This window comes from Haemaphysalis longicornis, unplaced genomic scaffold (genome assembly GCF_048455015.1).
Source record: "Haemaphysalis longicornis isolate Haplotype H1 unplaced genomic scaffold, Haemaphysalis longicornis Haplotype H1 scaffold_6, whole genome shotgun sequence".
Taxonomy (NCBI): Eukaryota; Metazoa; Arthropoda; class Arachnida; order Ixodida; family Ixodidae; genus Haemaphysalis; species Haemaphysalis longicornis.
The window spans coordinates 61,412,947-61,436,711 of NW_027526407.1; the positions used below are offsets into that span (position 1 = coordinate 61,412,947).

At 47.1% G+C, this 23,765-nt stretch overlaps 1 protein-coding gene across 2 annotated transcripts in view; it reads right to left on the reverse strand.

Moving 5' to 3' along the window:
• Positions 1 to 23,765, reverse strand: part of LOC144141585 (uncharacterized) — a 60,284-nt gene that overhangs the window by 6,033 nt on the left and 30,486 nt on the right. For both annotated transcript variants that reach the window (XM_077673129.1, XM_077673127.1), the window contains 3 exons: positions 4,285 to 4,374; positions 2,166 to 2,330; positions 1,995 to 2,081 (listed from right to left, as the gene is read on the reverse strand). In XM_077673129.1, coding sequence (XP_077529255.1) covers positions 1,995 to 2,081; positions 2,166 to 2,330; positions 4,285 to 4,374 — 342 coding nt within the window. The remainder of the gene's footprint in view (positions 1 to 1,994; positions 2,082 to 2,165; positions 2,331 to 4,284; positions 4,375 to 23,765) is intronic.

Here is a 23,765-nt window from a genome sequence, read left to right on the forward strand (position 1 = left end):
TGCCCGCCGGGCGGGATCCGAACACACGACCTCCACAATATGGAGGAAACAAAAATACCGTAACATAAATACTCCAGAAAGTGGAGGGAAAAATAGCCCCGCCTGTAGCGTAGTGGTCATTGCACCAGACGTGTATGCCAGAACTTATTATGCCAGAAACAATGCCTAAAAATATTAGATTGTGGTTCAGTTTTTAATATCAGGGCAGTTGTTGCAAACGCAAATATTTCGGTCAATTTTTGTGTCTGTCACCCAAATACGCTAGAAATCTTGGAGGTAATTCGACTCAATAATGGCCACCAGCCTACTGGCGATGTGTGTCACTACTTACTTGCTGTAGTGACAAATCAGTAACCAACCCGTGGGTTCCGCTTGCGTCACTTCAGCACCAGATTTGTCACCACGCAGTGACCCTAACATTTCTGGTGATGAACCTCTTACGTATTTGTAACGTGCCCATAGGTCAGGATTGGTTAATTGTAGGCCACGCAACTGAGAAACGGCTCAGAGAAACCAGGGAAAGAAGACCTGAAAATGAGGAAGTGGAGTGAAAGGGAGGGATACGAAATGGAGAGCAAAGGGGCAAAGTCGGACGAAGGAGGAATAAAGATGAAGGAGGCGGAGTTAGTAATAGTGGGAGGAGAAAGAAGGGAGGGAACAGAAGGGAGAGGTACAGAAGAGAAGGCCACGTGGTCGAAGGCTCTGTCGCCATGGCTCTCTCGCCTTGGGTAGGTAGATTCCGTGGGATTTGTGAGGTTTGTATAACCACCATTCCTTTTATTTCGGAGCGCACAATTAGTTCACTCGTTGAAATAATGGGAGAGCGCGAGGTGTCACGCCATTACAAAAAAAAAAAAAAACACTGAAACCCACCCATTGTGAAATGTGCTGAAGCAGCGGAGCTGGAATTTCTTCATTGTGTAGTCTGAAACATCAATGGACGCTCACCCGAGAACGGTAGCGCCGTTGCTGCGCAAATTCTACGGTTCGTGCAAAAGAATCGGCAGCTAAGCGTCAGAAGCGAGAGGCTCCCTCCTCTGGCTTGAAGGACAGGAGCCCTCTCTTACGAGACCATCGCGTCCTCTTTCGGTGCGCGTAGGAACAGCTTTCTGTGATGCCGCTGACGTCGAGACCAATGCACCCTCTATTAGTGAGCCTGAGAATCGGTTTCTGCTAGGCCACCTGCGTGACACACAACCTACAGCAGACTTACGAAAAGCTCGGCCTAAAATAAGTCGCTGTTAAAACGTCTGCTTCGAATGCAGTAAAATGGTTCATGCTATAAAAAGTGTTACCGAAACCTCCCACAATACGCACTATGCATAAGTAGTTACCCGTATAAAATTTTACGCCTATTGCAGTTCCTGCAATGATGTTTACGCAGCTGGAGATCTCGGAGCATTTAACTCAGAACCAGAGAGTTTTTGGTTTTTCTAGGGAAGAAAAAGTTCTCTATTAGGGCAAAATTTTGAGATGAACGAATAACATTTTGCACTTTAGTGCGTTTACTTATGGCGCAAGAACTCATCTGTAATTATCTCGCCGGTTTCTCAATTAGGTTCGCTTACATGAAACGATTATCCCTGGCGCTCTTGCGCTGTTTGGCACATTTGGTCGGCAACCAGGAAGGAAACGAAAGTCGAGTCTTATAATGCAGAAAAGAACAAATAGAACCAATAAAAATGCATGAACCAATGGAGGAACTTTTAGGCTGTCTCCGCGAAGCTGCTCGGCATTCGGAGCTATGCTATATTCTCCACCCCTTCATGTTTGCACTTCATCCATCTAGGTTTTGAAGAAATCCTAACTAATTTCAGAAAATTGTAAGTCCATTGAATGAAATACAAGTTGCCTCGAGTAATTACGCGTGTCTCTCAAGAACAACAATATTTTGCTTTTAAGGCAATAATCGAAGATGAATGTTTTATGTAATGGTTACAGGAATTAAGTGCACAATAGTTTTGAAGGTGTATAACTATGATTGAAAAACTCACTTGAAACTCGCTCTTTTGTTTCTGAATCATCTCCTCTAGCTTAAAGCGGTGATTACTGGCGCTCTGCTGCTCGTCTTCCAATTTAGCCTGCAATCGGTAGAGACAAAAGAGGCGCACGTCCTCATTTGATGATGCAAAATAAGGCAAATGGTAAGAAAGTCGACGACTTGCCATAGCCTCTACGTTCTTCTCATCCGAAGACTGAAGTTTCTTAACGGTTGTTTGAAGGTTCTTAACAGTGGTTTGAAGGTCCTGAGCAGTTGTTTGAAGGTACTGAACAGTTGTTTGGAGGTCCTGAACAGTGGCTTGGAGGTCCTGAACAGTTGTTCGAAGGTTCTGAAAAAACCAAGCCCGCATAGGGGCCGACTTTGGAATCAACAGTGAATAGAAACAGTTTGAAATTTCTAGTGTAGTAGTCTGAGCTTTTTATGCCTAAACAAATTTTTTCGCGCTTAATAGAAGTCGGTGGTACGCCATGCGACACTCCATCCAGTTGTGACCAAGTGCCACTGTGTAAGCAAGCGGAAAACATTCCCTCCCCCTCCTAAAGAAACCTTAGAGTAGTAACAAAGGTTTTTCACATCAAAACTGCGTCAAACGTGCGGTAAAGTCTTCACTAGAAATGCGTCCAACCTTCACTAAAACTGCGTTTAATCGATTTTCAGACCATCAAAGACCCATATCGCAATCTAACAACAAACCCGTGCCACGATTCTGCGCGAACAATGTAAACGCATACAAACGATCTAAATGCATACCCGTCCGTGGTTTATGTAAGATACAGGTATACTATTGCACTCCCCCTTTATGATCGATGCGTGTATTGTCTTATCTAGAACTGTTCCTTCTTCTCGATTTCCAAATAACCGTTTTGACACAATGGAATCCCGGCTTCACGCACACGCCGTGCGTCAAGATGTCTTACGCCAGCTTTTCGGCCGACAAACCAGTTTAAGGGCAAACGATTTAGTTTTTTGACTGGACGTTTTGGCATACTAAGAAAGCTTTCGCTTTAAAAAAATCTCGTCCTTTGCGATACTAGTCTTTCCGCAAGCCGCCGTGAATACGTGCCTGTGTCTACCAAGCATGTGTGGCCGCGGCAGTATACAGAGTGAGAAATTGAATTTGGAACACATTTCTGAAACGCCTCACCCTCACAGATTTTTCAGCGACCACTTGTGCACGGCGCGATCGTGTAGGGTTCAACGTTACAAAAACGCCCCATGTCTCTTCTGTGTTTAGACAGATCGCTATAATTAAAAATTTAAGTTCTTGCGAACTTTTTTGGTATATATATATATATATATATATATATATATATATGACAGAAATAAGAAAATAAGAATTGGCAGTCAAGAAGACCTCGGAAAGCAAAGGGGAGGATGTAGTAGTTCAAGATAAAGAATTTGGAAAATAAGAAAGTGGAGAAAAAACGCCCGCCAGGTGGGATCCGAACCCACGACCTCCAGAATACCGGTCTGGTGCGATACCCACTACGCTACCAGCGGGGCTGTTCCGCCACCACCTTCTTGGGTATTTATGTTAGGTATATTTTGTTTCCTGTACTTGGGGGTGGTAGCCAGCACCACTCGGACTACTCGGGGTGAAGGGGACCTTCTTTTTAACCCCCGGGCCGTGACTCCAGTGTCTACGACATGTCGAGAGTGGTCAACCAGCGTTGAACCCTCTTAAGCTACTTTTGGCACCAAGACTGCCAGAACAGAGGCCCTCGCTTTGCTTCGGAGAAAACGTTGGTCAAAGGGAAACATGAGTGATTGCGTGTTGCCACCCAATGACCAATATAAAACTAGGCAAAGCACCTGAAATACAAAAATAAAACTGATTCTGGAGGCCGCAAGGCAAAGTTTGGGGAAGCAGTTTGGCAAAATAGCTTAGCGCATCTTGCAACACAAAAACAGTTCCAAGGAATAATAATATAGGCAGGAAATAACCGCTCCACACTGAAACCTCTAATGGCATTCTGTCGTTTCTTTCAGAACCACCTCCCAAAAATTTCAGAGTTTGCAGATGTCTATGGTATACAGAGTGCCTACAAGCGTTACTTTTGAGCAATGCTGAATTCACTTTTCTCCAAATTCACGTAATATGGGGTATATACTACCCCTAGTGATTTTATGGCGGTGGCCAAAGCTGTTCTTGTTTACTTTGATCATTCGAACTATCTTCACAACCTAGCCTAAGTTTTCGTGACTAATATCACCACGAAAGAAAAACGGCTCGGGAAAGACAAAGCTCAAAGCAACATGAATCAGTTCTTGCTGCAACTCACAGTGTTCTCTTCTTTGAGAAGGCGCATCTCATCTTGAGGAAGCTCAGTCTTCTTTGGGCGGATTTCATCACTTGTAGCATTAGGTTCCTTCTGCAGAAGACAGGGTCTAAATTACAAACGCCAAGTCAGGATAGCACCCAATAAAAAGAACAGTATGCTATACACTGGAATTACTTATGTAAAGCTGAAATGACAGGTGTGTACAATGGCTTATTTTGTATAGGGCAGTACGAATAAACATTATCTTGCCGCGTATTCCACTTCTCTATACAAGAGGTGTAAAGATCAGGACGACGAGGGGGGTGTCTCAAGCGCTTGTGCGCGAGAGCACGCGCAGCGAGCTGGACGAGCGAGAACGCCGGCCTAGCGCATGCTATGGAGAGCAAGGTAGTGCTTGATGGAATTGTTGGAGGCACAAGTTCGCCTAAATAAATTATCTTCCCCCCTTCAGTCACCAGGACTTTTTCATCTTTATTTGGGCTACGCCACAATATCAAGATGCCCACAGCGAGACATAAAAACTTGTATGTGTTTAAGAAGCTTCAAACGGAACATCAAGTGCACAAATGATTGTAAGTTTTGTCGCCTTGCTATCACTCCTGGCATCAAGTTATGGAACATCATAGGGTATTGAAAGAGAAAGAAAAGAACGTTGTCAACAGGTATCTTAAAGAGTGATGTAAAGAACTATTGCGTTTTGAGCGTTCGTCTGAGTTGAAGAGTAGTTGCTTCCTTTTGCAGGAATCCGCAACATTCAAGTGCCCAGGAGTGCGACGATATGAAGACGAAGAGTTATCCTTATGACAAAGCTTCTCCTTATCATCTTGCTGATTGTCTTGTAGCTCTAAATGCAGCAGTATCAAAAACCTACCGTACTTACCCGATTCTAACGCGCCCCCGATTCTAACGCGCACCCGATTTTCCTGGCAAAAAAAAACGAAAAAACTTGGACCTCCGATTGTAACGCGCACGGAACTTTGTGACCCAGACCAACGAATGCGAGAGAAATGGGGGATTTATTTCCCGAAGTAATCTCACTCATCTCACTCCTCGTCGCTTTCCGCTGACCAAATTATCTCGTCCTCAGTGCCGTCAAGAGCGTTCGCGATGCCACACTTCTGAATGAACGTTGAACCATGGTCGATGGGATTGTGGCCCACGGCTCGCACGCCCATCCCGCGAGCTTCTCCAGAGGCGCACGCTTCAGCCGACAGCTCGTTTTGAACGCGTGAGAGCCGCTGCTGCCATTGCTGTTATCAAGCGCGCAAGTTGAACGATTTGACGATTTGTGTGAAAGCGGATAGAAAAGCCTAGGCGCCTATGCTTCGTGCATTCGAAAAATTGTTGCTAAAGGCTTTGGCGCCAACATGAGATGGCGATGGGTGGGACGAAGTTTCCGCTGTTTCGGCAGTTTCGGTTTCGTGTCCGATTCTAACGCGCATGCGATTTTTCGGCCCATTTTTCCAGAAAAAAGGTGCGCGTCAGAATCGGGTAACTGCGGTAAATGCTCGTAAAATCATGCTCTCCGATGATGCTTGAAAACACTACCTCTTAGCCTACGGAAAGATAAAGGAAAAAAGTTGCGACAAGTGTTGAGTGAAGCCATTTTGAAAAATAAGTGTCTTTCTCATCATGCAAAAAAAAAATTCAGGGTCTTATAACAAATATAATGTTAATAATCTATGGGCTAAACCTGACAAACTGCAGCCATTTATCTATGCATGTCCACCATGTCGCCCCGAGTTAGCTATCGTGGCAATAGGAAGATTTCTCGAAATGATTGTCTTGGCCTCTTTTTACTTCCCATGTAGGAGGAAAAACTCCCACCTCCCCTCGCGGGAACCACTGTGTAGATGCGACGCATAGGCGGAGCGGCGAAGGGACCGCGTTTTATAGCGCGCATAACGTTGAGGGGACTGCGTAATCCGGTCCCAGTCGATGACGACGTTGGCGTACTTGTAAAGCGGCGTGGACCCTAGGTGTTTGAGCCAAGCGTGGATGTTGCTTCGCCGGAGAACGGCACACCGGTTATATGCGCAGCGCGCCTGAAGGAGAGGAAACCACGGAAGAGAGAGTACTGCACATGCGCCGGCCCCAGCGCGTCTGCCGCGGCTATGACGCAACACAATCCAACACAATCCACTTTAATCCAATCCAATCCAATCGAAGCCAAGCCGAGCCAATTCAATCCAATCCTAGCCAATCCAATCGAATCCAATCCGATGCCGCTCGCGAGAGAGTGTTCGCCATCGGAAAGGAGAGGGGGTGAGCGGCGGAGAGCGCAGCTGGCGCGGCCAGGAGAATGGGGGAGGGGTGGACAATGCTGACGACGACGACGACGACGACGACGACGACGCCGGAGGGACAAGGCGAGTGAATCAGATGCTCTGCATCTAAAATCTCCTAGAGATAAGGGCGGGCCTGATTAATAGCAATGAATTTTCAAGTGTCGGTACGCGATAAAACAATGCCAGTGAGACGAATACCTGGAACATCTGCTTCTTTGTGACAAAAATTTCCGTATGCTTTGTTTTCCATATTGCTTCTTGCTTGCAAAAATGCTCAAAATTTCGCTAAAGAAATTGGAAACTACGATAAAGTAGCCAGAAATTCAGTGCAGCAGAAATTAGTGCAGTCGTAATTGTTACTCTACGGTTTATGACATCGGCCTAAGTCGCGCTTCAGATAAGGGATTAAGGTACGGTCGAACCTCGTTACAACGAACTGTGATATAGCCAATTATTGGCTATAGCAAATTAATACGAACTTTGGTTGGTTGCACTTTATTTCAGTGACACTTCTTTTTATGACGAAACCGAAACCGCCAGAGCCGCGCGCCATATCGGCTATAACAAAGACATTTTTTACGCGAGGTTTTAAACTTGATTGCTGGTTTAAAAAAGAAAAATATAAAATATAGAAGGTAAGAGTTTGTAAAATACAAAAGTGGGAAAGGCGCTTTTGCGTGTGGCCACTGTGGGCAAAGTCATGAGGCAGTGCTGTGAATAGCCGCCAGGTGAAGATCACATCCTTCTGCAAATAAAATTACAGCGCAGGCCTATTTTGTCCAACGTACTTTATTCTGTTGTAATTTCGCGTAGCCATGTTCCGGTCAATTACGTTGAAATGCCAAAAGGGGGCAGCTAAGGATTATCTAGTTCATAGCGGGCTCAAAGCTTACAATAATGAGTTTATTAGGTATCTAGGATTTTTGCGTGAGCCAGATTGCCGAGTTGTAAGAGCAGGTTTTTACCTCTAATATTACAACGAATATTGGATATAACAAACTAATTTGCTGCCTCAATGCTACTTCGTTATAATTAGGCCCGACGGTATTACAAAAGCTCAGTGGTGTTGAATAGCGCCAGAGCGTCTGGAAATGTTTTCTAGTTCAGTATAAAAATACCGCAATATAAACACAGAGAAAAGTCGTACATCAGCAAATAATGAAATCATTATGAAAAAAAATTCCCCCGCACCTCCCCGAAGGGAATCGTGCAGAAATGCGAATGCATTGGGTGCACCGATGAGTGTGTTGCGAGTAATGGCGTAATTAATGACGAGAGTGTGAACGTAATCATTTATTCATCAGCACCTGTTTGTGTTATCGTTGTACCTGACGGCCACAATCACTGCCTTGTGATCGCTAAAGTGCACGGCCAAAGGGTAATGCTCACGTTGCATTGTGTTACACTTCTTTCTGGTGGTATCGTTGCTGCGAGGGATTCGACTTCATCGACTTCCATCGCTATCAAGGCACCAGTCGGCAAGCAGTAATGGGAAGGTGCGCCGGACGAGGAGGGTACCGGTAGCCGAAACTCACGCTCATCGAAGGAACGCGCCCGTTGACCAGAGACTCGCGGCACGAGGCACACACCAGGTACGACCTGAACGGCGCCAGACGAGGGTTGTCGTCACAGACCGCGATGATGGCGTCACCGTTCTCATCACCTCCTCTTCCAAACTCGTTCCAAAGAACCCGAAGCGCGTTCAAATGACTAGACTCCTTCTTGATGTTCCCGAGCGCGTAACGCGTTCGGCATTACGCGCTCTTCGTTTCGCAGACTTGTGTTCTTCTTCTTCTCCAACCGATGATGGTGACGTGGAAGCAACTGCAGTGACGTCACCGCCAGGGAGAGGCGTAATGCTCACGTTGCATTGTGTGAACCCCCGACTAAGAAATGCATTCGCATTTCGAACGACGACGACGACGAAGGCAGAACTACGAGGCGCGCGCTCACGTGCGCTCGCGCTGGAGGAATGCAGGCGCACGCCTGCCAACGGAGCAAGACAACCACCGGCTAATAAATGCATTCGCATTTAAAACATTCCAGTGATCTCGAGACTCTGCTTTGGATACCACGTAATGAATTAAATAAAAATATACTCGTAACAACAATTTGGAGTAGCGATGACTTTGGATTTTTTGATGGCAGCCGCCTGCACTAAAATCTATTTAAGAGCTATTGCTCCATTTTTAAGCCGTTTATTAGGCACAGTGCACTATGGATTTTGTTTTCGTTAATGAAAACATAACTGAAGGTGTTGAAATGTTCACCAAATATTTATTTAGTCATACTTTTGCTCTGACCAAATTTCAAAGCCGAACACTTAAACAAAGGCAGTGCTGTGCTTCTATATAGATCACATTCATGTCGTCCATCAAGTGATAGAAAAATGAACACAATACACTAAATTTCTTTACATGGCAATTATAGATTATCACAAAGCGTTTGATTGATAGAAAACCAAAGGGCCAGGGAATACATGAAAGCTGCATAAGAGTTCTAGAAGGCTTATATAACGAACACACGGGATGGATAACCCTCCACAAGCAAAGCGAGAAATTTCCGATCCGATGGGGAGTAAGACACGGCGATCCCATCTCTCCAAAATTATTCACATCATGTATGAAGGAAGTATTTAGAAAGCTTGAATGGGAAAACACAGGATTAAAGATAAACGGGGAACACATAAGCCATTTGAGGTTTGCGGACGACAGTCTTCCTGAGTGAGACTGCAGAACACAAGCAAACAATGGTTGAGGAACAACAATAAGAAAGCATGGCTGTGGAGCTGAAAATGAATATGAGTAAATTTAATGTAATGAGGAATAAGCATTCCAAAAACACCCTCGGCGGCTTAGGAAAGGAAATGCTAGAAGTAGTAAAAAATATAACTACCTCGGACAAATCGGTAGCGCCGACCCCAACCGGGAGGGAGGATTCGGACGAAAATAAATAAGGGTTGGGGAACACTCGTTAAGCACTCCCAAATAATGAAAATAAATTACGCCCACCTCCCCTCGCGGGAACCCTGGTGTAATGCGACGCTGAGGGGGGTTCAAGCGCAAGCGGAGAGCAACCGTCGACCGAAAGGCCGCCGGAGAGCGGCACACCGGTTATATGCGCAGCGCGCCCGAAGGAGAGGAGACCGCGGAAGAGAGAGTACTGCACATGCGGCGGCGCCAGTGCGTCTGCCGCGACTATGACGCAACACAATCCAACACAATCCACTTATTCCAATCAAAGCCAAATCCAATCCAACCCAAGCCAAGCCAAGCCAAGCCATTCGAATCCAATCCAATGCCCCTCGCGAGAGAGGGGCATCGGAGAGGAGAGGGGGTGAGTGGCGGAGAGCGCAGCTCGCGCGGCGAGGAGAATAGGGGAGGGGCGGACGACAACAACGCCGACGACGCTGCATGGACAAGGCGAGAGAATGAGATGCAGTCGCTTCTAAAAGTAAGCTACCTCTGTAACTCAAAGGAAAAATCCACAACCAGTGAATACTGCCGGTGAGAAAATATGTAGCTGAAACTTGGCGCCTAGAAAGCTTAAACTAGAAACATGTAGGTCGGCTCAACGGGCTATGAAACGAATAATGTTAGAAATAGCATTCAAAGACACGAAACGAGCTACCTCGATCAGAGAACAAACTAGAGCAGAATGCATCATAGTGCAAATAAAAAAAAATTCCCTCGCACTTCCCCGAGGGGGAGAGTGTGTAAGTGCGAATGCACGGTTGTTGATTGCGCGATTACGGTGGATATCGTGATCTTAATGAGTAGTCGAGAGATTACACACACGCACACAACTACAAAGAAATATATTTCACTCGTTATTGCTGGTACCGTTGCCCGGTCCGCCATCATCGTTATCGAGATGGAGGACCAGCGACCGCTCTCGACGACGGCGCGTGCTCGACTAATACTCTCCCGCGCCACGCGGCCGCTACACGAGCGCCCTCACGCGTCGGAATGCGGAGCGCTTGCTACGCGAGCGAGAGCTCTCCCGCCCGAAGTGGAGAGGAGGCGCCCAACACCCGCCGTCACTGAGCGGAGAGAGGAGGAGGAGAGTAGCGCCCGCCGTTACGGCGAGGGCTACACGAGCGCCCTCACGCGTCGGAATGCGGAGCGCCCGCTACGCGAGTGAGAGCTCTCCCGCCCGAAGTGGAGAGGAGGCGCCCAACACCCGCAGTCACTGAGCGGAGAGAGGAGGAGGAGAGTAGCGCGCGCCCATCTCCCCCCGTTGCTAGGGAAGACGAGGAGCGCGCGCACCCGCAGCTGTTGCTATGCGGACGACGGCGGCGGACGATTCAGGCTCGCTTAAGAAGTGCATTCGCACTTAAAAAATATATAGATTTGGGCTGGCCACGTAGTGAGACGAACCACAACCGGTGGACAATTCAGGGTAACAGAGTGGTCTCGAAGAGATAGATCTAGAAGAAGGGTAGACCATTAAACCGATGTAGGGATGAACTAAAGAAACTCGGGGGTAAACTTTGTACTCGAGCAGCGTAGGATAAGAGCGGTTGGAGGTCAATGGGAGCGGACTTCGTTCTGAAGTGGACTTGAGTAGCCTGCCGATAATGATGATGATGAATCAATAAATGTAGAACTTCCGCCAAATGTTCACTTTTGTGGAAATGCAGGGTGTTACAATGTCCTGGCTGTAGGAGTACTCGGCAAAGAATGCTATGCATAAAAAAAGAGCACCCGAACCACTCAGCTTATTGAACGGGCGGTGAACTAAGCACGTGAACTAACTCGCAAGAGCTACCTTTCTGTTTGTTGCGCTAATGGCACTCAAATGAGCACATCCTAGAAGTGGAAACTTCTTTCATTACCTGGTTGACCCTTCCACCCCGAAGAGAACGTCATTACACCAACTACAGGCCCTCCAGCCCCTGCACCCGAACGACTTTATACAAACATTCAACCAGAATTCTTCGTACCTCGTCAGAAACACCACACACGGAGTAAATGGGGCGCTAAAGCCCAGACTGGGTCACAAAATTCTGCAGGAGTTCCCAACAGGCTTGTAGCCAGTATTGACGATGACTCGTTAATGTTGGTCCCAGATTCCTTAAAATGGTGCGGGAACGTGGCAACCTCCCCACTACATTGAAGCTCGCTATTTACATCAGCCTCTATCCTAGTAATGCCCTTTAGTGACCACCTCTGAGCTATCTCGTTGAAGTCCTGCATACAAATGCTTATGGAACACATTGTCTTTGTTCGCCGAAAGCCTGCCCAGGCGATGCAAACCTTTACGACATCATATATGCTTGGCTTTAGACCGCACCTCACAACCAAGGACACCCTACCCTCCTCGAGCTTGAGGACGCATTCAGGACCATGGCCATCTAGCCCTTTGTCACGGTGACACTTGCATTTGACTTTAGGAGGGTCCTTCAAGATGATCTCAACTGAGACATTTTGACTCGCATGCAAGAACGACATTGCGGAGAACGCAGGTGCGACCACTCGCGCGGCTACCTCACTAACTGGCAAGCGGTGCTCCACGTGGGCGAGGCGAAATCAGACCCAAAAACTTGGCCCGTAGAGGCACTCTAGAATAAGTACTTTCCTCGGTGCACCCTAATTTGCCCCAAAATACCCCAACATGTGGCGTCTCTTCCAAGCATGAATAACAGATTTTTCAGCGACAGTGTTGCAGTACTGACAAGTGCACTTAAAAGGGAAGACGCGAAAGGTCGGCTTAAAGAAGTGCTGGATTTGGGTAATAAGTAGGTAAATACTGTGAACGCTCAAGCATGCCCTGAAGAAGTCCGCGATCCTTATGTTAGAAGTAGAAAGACCAAGAGAGGACCAATCGCAGGGGTTGAGATACAGCTGAAGGAACACGTACATTATTTGTCCCTCTCCACAAATCAAGATTTTCTAAAACCTTTCAGCACGAGAAGCTGATGTCGACCCCAGGGGCGTGCAAATATTCGATTGTTGAATTCGAATCGAATATTTTGGCTCAAATAATTTGATGCTACTTTTGAATACCTATTATATTTGTACTTTAGAATAATTCCACATGACCAATACTAAGAACGCTGCCAATGTTGCGGGTAGAATAGTGTCCCTGACTGACCCTAACGTCAAAAGTTTTTGGTGAAACGTTGGCCCATAATGAGGTTTGCGCCCGCACGCTTGTCTTCGAGGTTTTGACATATTCGTGTGCTTCCCCATGAGAGACGCTCCGTTACCGACATGTCGCTGTATCGTTCCGCGCTTCATTTGCGTCATTCGCGTATATGCGGAAAGAAGGAACGACACAGCTGTCTTCATCGTGCGAAAAACTTTCTTCGCATACGGGCCTTCGTAATAATGGGGCGCAGTGCCATTTGGACATCACTGGAAACAATTATGGTGCGTCATATTCGGCCCAAAATGAGCAAATCTGCAAGCGCAAATTACTGCTACTACAACGATGTCATTTTATCATAGCGATGGCAAGGCATCTGCCGCACTGACGGTAGTCTGTTAAATATATAAATCGTTTTTTGTGAAAAGGGAAATTAATTTTCTCGAGAGACTGTGACGCCTCAAAATTGCGTAGAACTGACGAGAGTCCTGGAGCGCTAAGTTGCAGAAGTCAGGCTAAGGAGCGCCGAACTTGGTTCTATCTACGCAGAACATAATTATGCTTTGTTCCCCAACTATTTCACTTACAGAGACGACCATGCACTCGGACATATCAGACCAAAGACATTTAAGATAAGTTGCGAGCATCAACGAAACTGCTTAGAGGCTCTTAATATTTCACACAAAAAAAGCTGAGTTGTTAGACTGGCTAGCCTCCAGTAGCGACCAAGGTGATTGGTTTGCTTTTATTTTACGAGGAAAACTATGTTTGTGAGCGTCTACTTGCAGTCGAAGCACAGCGAGCATTCCTAGTGTTAGCAGAACGCAGACTGCAAATAGCTGCATTGCTAAGAATTGCAACGCCAGCTATACCTGCAAGGACGCTGAGTGCGGAATGCCAAACGTTTTCACTTGACTACTGATTTTACGCCCAGTTCTGTGACCGGCCTTGCAGTGGAACGGTTGTGCTTCAGGTTCGTTTAACCTGAGTGGTTGTCCGATTCTCGCTCAGAGAAATATAGCGTAAGCTACACTGGCCGAGGTTGAGCAGTTTCGCGTGGGCCGTGAAGGGCGGTTCTGCGCAAGCGCGAAGAGCGGTGAATTGGTTTTAGGATCGGATCGGATCGGATTGGATTGGCTTGGATGGGATCGGATCGGATTGGAGTTGCTTGTATTGGCTTGTATTGGTTTGTAGTGGATTGGATTGTCTTAGATTGAAATCCCGTCCAATTGGAGTACGGGTGTGTAGAGAATTCGGTCTGCACATTCGCCGGTCTGCCCATTCCAGAGGAGTGACGTCATAGTTGCGGCAGACGCACTAGCGCCGGCGCGTGCCTAGCTGTACGCCTCTGTTGCGCAGTAGCCAAGTCTGACGCTCCACCGGAGCCGCTTGATAGCCGTTTCGCGTGGCTCCTGGAGAGCCGTGCTGCGCATGCGCGAGGAGCAGTGACTCGACTGGACTGGACTGGATTGGATTGGATTAGATTGGATTGGATGGGATTGGATTAGACTGGATTGGAAATCGTTTAAGCAGCAGTAAGCATGATATTGCGCTAATACTAGACAACCAGGAAACCCAAGAATAACCAGCTGAACCTTAGCGCACGCAACGTATATCACGGCATAGCCGAACTAAGCCACTGCTAATTTTTTTGTCGGCCGTCCTAGCTCGCCCCCGGGTAGAAATGAGATCTAAACAGCTGTTGGGCGAAGAGTTGGGAAAATAGCCATGTGGCCCCTCGCTACTGCTCCCGTATGGTAGCAATGGTTGTGGCAGAGCAGTTAGTGCCCCAAAGGAGCAAAGGCAGTCCGCCGTTCCTACTTTTAGTCCTTAAAAATTTGTCAATAAATGTTCACACGGTTGTTATATGCAATTGGTTTTGTGCCCAAACGTTACCATACATATGGCCCAGGATCAATTTTAACAGCGGAGCTTTTGTAGCTGGCCGTAATGTCTGGCGCTAACGCGTCAAAAATACCAAGAAAATGGCGAGCGCTAGTGAGCGCGTGCCTCGCGGCGACCGCCGAGCGGCCCCGGCTCACGCAGCGGATTCAGCAAAAGAAAAAAAAAGTAGGCGAAAATCGTGAGGAGTGCCTCGAGTTGTCTAGCAAGGGACAACGCCACAGCTGGTGCAGCACCTGCTCCACGGAAACTCGACTATAGTACCTAGAATACCTCGACGCCACTCTACGAATGTCGCGCATGCGTCGTTCACCTACACGCCGCCGCGGAGCGTCAGCTGTCGTCAAGCGCTACCGCACATGTATGCGTGGCATGAGGAACTCGACGATATCTATGCATGTGACGATGAATACTGGTAGCACAATACAAAGCGGTGACGGAACATGCAATTGCATGTTCCGTCATTATTTAAATAATTCCGAAATTATTTAAATAATTTCAAACTTGCACAAATGCCTGGTGATGTATGCTTCAGTGCTCACGTAGAGAGAAATCCTGCAGTTTCGCCATAGTACAAGGCTTGCGGAACTTATTGCAAGCTTCGCCAAAAGAAATGGTCAAAGATGGGACATGTATTTCCCACCTATATTCCGCGGTTTTTTCAATAAAATTTTGTCGTCAGTGAGCGCCCGTCCGTGTCCGTTTCGCTCGTGTCCTATCTCTTGCGGTCTTTTAATCATGGGCCCCTTATTATTTGTCCAGCTGCGCGCTTTAGTTCAATATTAGGGCTGGCGTCTCGTAGGTGTTGTGAAATCTCCCCCCTACCGGATAATGGCCGCCCCGAGAGCAGTCTGTCTTGATTTTACCTAGCCGGCCAAACCGCTTCCGCTCACTGACTAGGCAGAGTCACTGTTAATTATTGATAGTGACGCTGGCTAGTCAGTGAGCGGAAGCGGTTTGGCCGGTTAGGTAAAATCAAGACCGACTGCTCTCGGGGCGGCCGTCTCGGGGAACGGGGGGGGCGGAGGGGGGGGATTGTGCACCTACGAGGCGCCTGCAAATATTAGCACTTTTTACTAACATGTAAAACGCTGAGCGAGTTTTTAAATTGCTCCCCTGACAAAGTAAAAATTGCTGGCATGCAATATTTACACCCACTACACATCGGTGGACCTAAAGACGTGAAATTTTAATTATAATCTCAATTCATGTGAATTTTTTACTATCGCTGTAAAGGAGTTAAAAAAAATTGGCTGGCCTAAACCAACTATGGGCACATGGGATATAGCAATTACGTAAATTCAGGGACTAGGAAACGAGTAGCCGCCAGCACTAACGTTTTTCTGCACAGCTTTTCTTCGTCGCCTATATGAAGGTTGGGGTGCTGCGTGTAGCGATTCACATCTTACTCGGGTTCCAGCTAGAATGTCTCCAAGATGTGCTGGAAAGCACGGCTAGAGAACCTGAGGTTCTAAGGGTTGATGACACACGGGCGCGATGACCACAAGAAGAGGCTGGTGGGTATTCATTTTCGAATATAGGTAATGGTGTCCGAGCATGCCCTTAGCTTGAGTCCCCAGTTTATCTTCAGCAGTCCGGGGTTACTTTTTGCTAGTTCCTGCTCAATTTTCCCGCTCCAAGTTGTGGCGGGACGGGGCAAGCAAAACTGTCACTGTTTTTCCTTCCTCCTCTTCCCTGCGCTACTAAAGGCGCGCATGCGCAAGAAAGGTCGCCGCTGCTGCCGGAGCAACAGCGGTGCGCTAGAGAAGTCGGCGGGGCTTGCGTGCGCGTCTTAGCATAGCGGAAATGTTGTGTGAGTGTCTGAAGACCACTGAAGAGATGATGCTCCATCCACAGAGACGAATCGCAGCAAGAAGTCGTTTTACTTCGTATTAGCAAAATGTGCGACACTCGTTCGTAAAGCAATAATTCAAGCTGAACATCAGTGCTGGCGCCATGCAAAAGCGATACAACTGCGTGAACCCTGTTTGATGCCAAATTGTGCTATGCCCTATCGTACATCGGTGCTTTGCGCCGCATGTTGCGTTAGGTTTGGGTCGCATTTTCGTAGCATGAATAAAGTGTTGAAGTGCAACTGCTGTGTTACGGTCCGAGCGGTGTACCTCTGCATTGCTGCACTCCTGTCTCGGCTAGGCGTAGCGGGCGGCGCTAAGGGCGCGGGGCCAGCAACAGACCCCTAAGCGGCGGTGAGAAGCGAGGGCACCAAAGCAACACCCCCGCCTCCCCCCACCACTCCCCGGTCTGCGCCTCCTCGCACCATTGCCATGACAATAGTAATGCCTCCAAGCGCAACATGGCGTGGCGTTGCTATACGCCTCAAGATCGCGATCGCTGCGCCTCCTTCCGTCGCTTTTCCGCGCCGCTTACGGGAGCACACCTGCGTGGCTGTTAGGGGGTCATGCAGTGTATTGGTTCTCTTTCGCTTCTTTTTGCCTTTCCGCGCCTGACACAACTTGTTATGGTGACGTCTGTGAGCAAATAGTAGATTTGGGCACTTCAAAAAGACATGCGTCCTGGTAAAGTGATCGAACGCCAACCAGAGCTCTCCGGGGACGCGGTTCTACGCGCTTCTAGACCGCTCTTACCGGCGTTGGCGACGGCAGCAGCATATAACCACTGTCACCTTCGAGTACTTCGGGTGAGCCTCATTTCACACCCGATCTCTATGACACCCCCTAACGCTCCTGTCACGTGATCATAAAGGTTGTGACGTCAAGACCGAAAGTCACGTGACAAAGATCGTTTCTTCACGTTCTTGCTTTGCCCAAAACAAATCGTGCTGTGCGCGTTTTCTCTACGTTGGCGTCGGCGTTTGTTTGACGCCCCATTTTCTTCCTCTAAACGTCAGTGCCATCCACGTGTTAGGTTGTCAAGGCCGGTTATTTAAACCAAGTGCAGCGTGGATCTGCAAACGCTAGACTTCGCGTTGTGTGCTGTGCTGGGAGCTCATGGGTGTAGCCGGCGTGCTGAGCCCTCGTCGGCGAAACGGCGACCACGACGACACCGATCCATCTCGTGAAAAATCGGGGACGAAGTTTGCCACCACTATTTCTGCAGTACCTATCCTACAAGTCACGTGGCCACCAGCAATGACATGCAACAACGTGCCAGAGATCACCACACGAACAAACGCCGTGCTGTGATGTGGCGAATACAGTGAGGTTCGATTGTGTGCATCGGAGCTTAGAGCTCGACGTAGTTACCACATTCGGCTTTTGCTGTAAATGCGCAAATGAGATGTGGACGAGTGGAGGGTGTGTTGTGTCGTATGTACCGATTACTTTGTGCTGTCGCTCTTCATGTCGGCGCATTCGGCGGTGAAGTGCGATGCTTGCATGGGCAGCGATTGTTGCTGGCAGCCGCTGCAAGCATCGCGGGGTTGCGCTGGTCAGTTACGATCGCTTTGGCGTTCGGTTAGCGCTCGAGGTTCTTTCGCTCAATGGAGCTGCCACCCGCGTAACATGCTGCGCGTTGCAGGGACGAAAGATGGCAGCGGCGGTGGCCAAAGAAAGGGTACGCAGACCATGGTGACAGCAGGACGCTTGTCTTCTTTATCCCTCGCCCATGCACTTATTCTATTCCAGCATGAAGGCTAGACTTCTGCCAATTTACTAGGACGTGGTAACTTAGCTTTAGGAACGACAAAAAGTAGGTTCTGTAGCTAATAACAGGTTCAAATTTCAGATTTACAAAAAGCCAGCAATTATACTGGACTAAAAGGCCACTTTATAAGTGCCCTTTTAGGTATACTATGAATCAGGCATGATATCTGAACAACCGCCACTTAAACCCTTTCGCACTTACCCCCGCCTTTTAATATATATCCTCCTGTGGGCATTGAAGTGTCCACCAAATGTGCATTCTGCTCTTTGTTCTCTTGAATTTTATTTCAACCTACACAAAAACCGCTTTTGGCCTGAATTTCGAATCCAACGAGTCGAAAGGTCCAATTCGTGACGTGATCGGCGAGAAAAAAGGTCCAATCGAGCCTGAATGTCCAACGAGACGAAAGATCCACCGAGTATGAATGTCCAACGAGACGAAAAGTCCACTGAGACGAAGGGTCCCACAATACTAAGGGCTAAGGCCCCACTGTTTTATTCAAGACATGCATTTGTGGTGAAGATAAAGACGATAGCGGTAAGTTGAAGCGTGTTATGCCAAATGTTACGCTACGTTAATAAAATGAGCGTTGCGACAGTGCAGGTAGTCGTGTACGGGCCTCACCTTTGCATCAATATAAAGCGTTGCACATGAACGTGCCGTACCGGATGGCTTTCGTCAACCTCCTCAAAATAGTTCCACCACAAAACAAACAAGAAAGTGTGATTGTGAATAAGGAAATCTATAAGACTAATCTGTTGTTCGTGGCACAGGGTACCATCATATGATTAATGGCGTGTGAAGACTGAACGGCAAATCACAAAATTTCGCCAATTACTCTTAGGCCAGATAAACGAACTTCTGCTCAATTGATTCTTTTAGCAACGTAGGGGCTATCTTCTCGATTTAGCTGGAGCACTCCTTAATGGTTGACTAGAATTAACGTGCACATAAAATTATCTGACCCGCTACGAGAATAAATACTTGCATTCGAGCAGCATCGGCAGCTGGCGCTCTCTCTTGTTCACTCCTTTGTTCGAAGTATAGATGGCCATCCATGGGGAGTATGGGAAATGAACAACCGGGTGGCAGATTAACCGTTCGTCCGGTTTCATTTAGTCCCTAAAGGGTGTAATGATTGGGGCAAAGTCAAGTAGTCCCTCAGAAGACCAACTTTTAGTTCTTTTTGCCTAAGCATGCGTGCAGTCTTTTTAGGCTGACTATGCAGAAATAACGTTCTCAGGGGGTTGAAATTTTGAGCGCAATTGGCCCTTGAGCCTACCTGGACTCACCATCCTACAGGACGGAACAGGCTCCCATGCAGTACTACAACTTCAATGCACCATGACTCAGCTAACCAAGTTCATCCACCGCACCAAGCACAAACGGGCAGGAGTGAAGGAACCAGACATCGTCCGACTTAAGCTTTTCTCATAAGACACGTTATGTGTGCGGCACACCTTACCTGTCCCTCAAGCCAGCCGAACGGCGAACATTCTGTACTTGTGACATGACGCCATAATACCGATCACTCCAGGTGAACAGGATATGCCTTTTCGTATGCTGTGAATGATCTCATGGCGCCTTGTCACAAGCACACACACTTACGCACAGAATAGTAATAGAAGTAAAACGAGAACAAAGCAACAAACGTGAACAAAGAATTGTAAGCCTCATTTCGGAAACTGGGGTAACCTGGCACAGAAAACGACAGCTTATTTGAAACCAGATGACCGGTATCGACAACAATGAACCGCAGGAGTACAGTATTATGATTTGTACTAGCTGCTATGTAATTATTTGTGGCCATCCTAAGCTATCGACAAAAGAGGTTTTTTGATCCTCTGCTACCTCATTCGGCTCTTTCCCACCGTGAATTGTCATCGCTCATTTCATTTTGCATATCCCAGGTGGCACCACTGATCCAAGATCAGCTTGCCCGTCCATAATGGCTGCCATTTTACCATAGTCAAAGATAGATATTATGTATTCGCATAATAAATGGGTATCTACTGTTGTTGCTCCCAGTGCCAAACAAAATAGACCACAAAATGCGACCTCCATGTGAAGTTTGAGCGCGAACGGAGCAGCGATACGCCCAGGAAGTTTTCATTTGCTGAGCATATTTTCATTTCATACGCTCAGAAAGTGTTCCATTTATCGATGTAACACATGTCCTGGTGCTGAGTCTATGCTGCTGAGGGCATCGTCAAATTTCTAGTGTTGCGGACAGATGAGAAAAGGGAATCGATGAAAAGAAGACGGCTTTTGAAAAGTGAATACTATGATAATTCCAAGGCTTGAAGTTAGTATTTGGGCTTGCTCTTGTGACAGCGTGAAGCACAATAACGTCGTTTTTATAAGTGGGCACGAAATGTAGGCGAAATATCAGAAGGGAAGATATTGAAGTAGGATGTTTTATCTCAATAACTGATTAGTACGTCAAATCCTGGATGACAAATATGACACACCAAACGGACGCCTTGATGAGACCGAACTGAGAATATACAACCCTCATCTGCATCGACCGCTTCTTACGGGCTGCGAGCAGTTGACGGACACTCACGCGCGTACGCGGTGAGTGTCAGGCGACTGTCGTAGCACCTCCTTTTTTTGGATGGACGAACACGTGACTGTTTGCTTGTATGCTTAGCGCTCGCTTGCCTGCCATCGCATGAAGGTCGGGAACATTATTTTTTTCGCTGATACTAGCGCACACCAACAAAACGAGAAAAACCCTGACGGTTTGCCCGAATGATAAAACAGGTCCGAATGAAAAAACTGGAGTGATATTATTTCGGCACCCTCAGCAACATACTCGCGACCAAGCTTGCTTTTGTCAATAGCGTTGCAGGCACACTCAAATTTTATGGCGTAAATCAGAGGTGCCAGGCGTACATTTCACTTCAAATTATCATGTAAAAGTTATTGCATGTGAAAATGCAGAAGGTCCCACAACTATATTGTGGTAGAGGGCATTCAAGGTAACTTCAGAGTGCTCCAGACATTCATTTAATAGTAAGAGCCTCAATGTCCGACGAGATGAAAGATCCTCCGAGACGGAAGGTCTAATCGAGCCTGAATGTCCACCGAGACGGAATATCCACTATTAAACCTTTCGTCTCGTTGGACCTTTCGTCTCGTTGGACCTTTAGATGCTGAATCCACTGAAACAAAGTTAACGTAATGACTTGCATAGTCTCACAGTGTTTTAGTAAGCGTATTCCGAGTTCGCAACCAATTTTAGAAATTGTGAAACCGCCACAGTTCTACTGCACAACAGTTACCAACAGTTACCAGTTAGTCACAACAGTTACCAAAGCCTGAAAGGAACTTTACATTTTTTTGTGTGTGTCAGCAGCAGTTGAAAATGCCTTGCTGTAAAATAACGTTGTACCAAACATTATGCTTGCATTATGGAGCACACAGTTGGGATGTTTCTTTGCCGCTGCTGTACATCACAACTTTACATTAATCAGGCAGAGTTAGAATGACAGCAAGCATACCCCACATTTATTTTATTGCGATATTATGCCCGTTGGCATAAATACTATGTCACAGGAATGTAAAACAAAATATATCAAATATAAAATCAGCAAATGTACAAAAAGGCCATTAAAGGAGCCATGAAGAGAAAACACAAGTTTGGTTCATTCAAAAGATTGTCTCGTTAGAATCATACTGACACCACTTTTAACGTAAGCTTCGCTCAAATAAGCTACATAATTAGGAAAAACGGGAATGGCCATGCGACCCACCAGCTCATTTCCCGCAACAGAACCTATGTCGTCACATGAGCTAAGCTCTGCGATTGGCGGAGGCTGGCAGAAGCAGACGCAAATTAGGTAGAACTTACAAACTAGACGAACGAGCGATTTGCGCTTAAATTTAGTGCACATTCTTTACAAAGCAATAAGAATGATGGGACAAACAGTGGAAGTTACGAAAGCACATGTAAACATATAAGTACTGATGCGTTCTGCTGTTCGTACTGCGCACAGCATGCTTGGTTTCGCTGCACAGCACTACGGGGCTTGGGGTTGTCTCAGACGACACTGGCCGATTGACGCAAGCAACGGTGTCTTACGTGACCCCATTTGTGGAGCGAGCACTGTTTCAGGGAACGAATATTTTCTCCCAGAACAAAAACAAGCCAGGTTTAAATGCGGGCAAAAACAAACCAAACGCTTGCCACGGTATGGTGGCGCCATCTAGGTTACGGAACGTAAAGAAACGCGGGAACAAACCAACAGCGCTGTACAGGGTGGAGACAACCTTTGAACGGTCCCGTGCCGCCGCAATTGGGCTAACGGGCTCAACGCGTTATTCTTTTCGTTTCCCACGAGACCTAGCAACGCGAAACAGACAATATGATTCAAACTTCTTCAGTAAACCGCGTTGCGGCGATAATGTTAGCGCGGTTTTGACACAATGACTTGCTTCGGCGGCGAGCGAGCAACCGAAAATGGCGGCGCCAGCGTATACATGTCTCTACCCTGTACGGCGGGTGCGTGAATGAAGGTATTCTAGGCTGCAGAGCGGTCGGTTTCAGTGATGTCACTTGGGACCACGAAAACGCACGATTGAGCGGGAAAATCAAAATTTTAACCTAAATTGTTTAATTTCTCAGTGAATAAAGCACCGTTTGTATCCGGACAAGCGCTGGGGGCACTATTGGCGATGAGATGTTTGAGTGGCGCCCCCTGGATCTGACGTCAGCTTAGGGACCCGCTCCGCTGTCGTCTGCTACATTCGCCCCGCTGCTACACCCTCGCCGCGGTCGTCCGGTTCTGACTGGCTGCAGTGCCTTTGCTAGAAATCGCCCGCTTTGATGCTTTGGTGCCTTAAAAAGCGTGTTTTCAATCAGATTCTGACGGCTCTTAATAATTTCAAGCTTTGTCCCGCACAATTTTACAACACACGAGGAGAGAGAGAACGACTTTCAGAGAGCATCGCTCAGACAATCGTGTGTAACTCGCCCTCGTCCTATCTAGCGTATTTGCGAGTTTCAGCGCTCAGAGCTCCTCGATAAGTATTCAAAATGCGTAGGCTTCCCTTAACCATATCTGAGATGCTCTTATGAAGACTCAACAGTCTAATGCTACGCATCAAGCAGCGGGTCGCACAGCAGGAAATAAAACGGGTGTTTTCTCTTTCTTTCGTTGTTGTTAGATGAACGTTTTTTTTCTGTGCCCAACGCATTCATTTTTCTGCACCGTCCTAAACGTCCTAGGAGGTTTGGGGATGTTTGCGAGGCTCACAAAGTTCGTGTGAATATTCAATGCAATAAGATCTGTGCTACGGCGCAGATAACGTTGTCCACAGTACTCGAAGGCGGCTTTTGTGCACCTAATTTCTATCGAACCATCGATATCGTAACGAACTCAATCTCAACCCGAAAAGTTATGACATGATTACGGTGTTGAAAACTTGACATACTTGCTAACTAACGCAATAAATAGTATACATGCCAATTTTCAGTATAACACAATTCAAAAACAATGAATATGTCCAGACAGCTCTTTATTGTTTTCCGACCCCTTCAGTCGCAAAGAACAAATCCTGGCCTACTCGGGA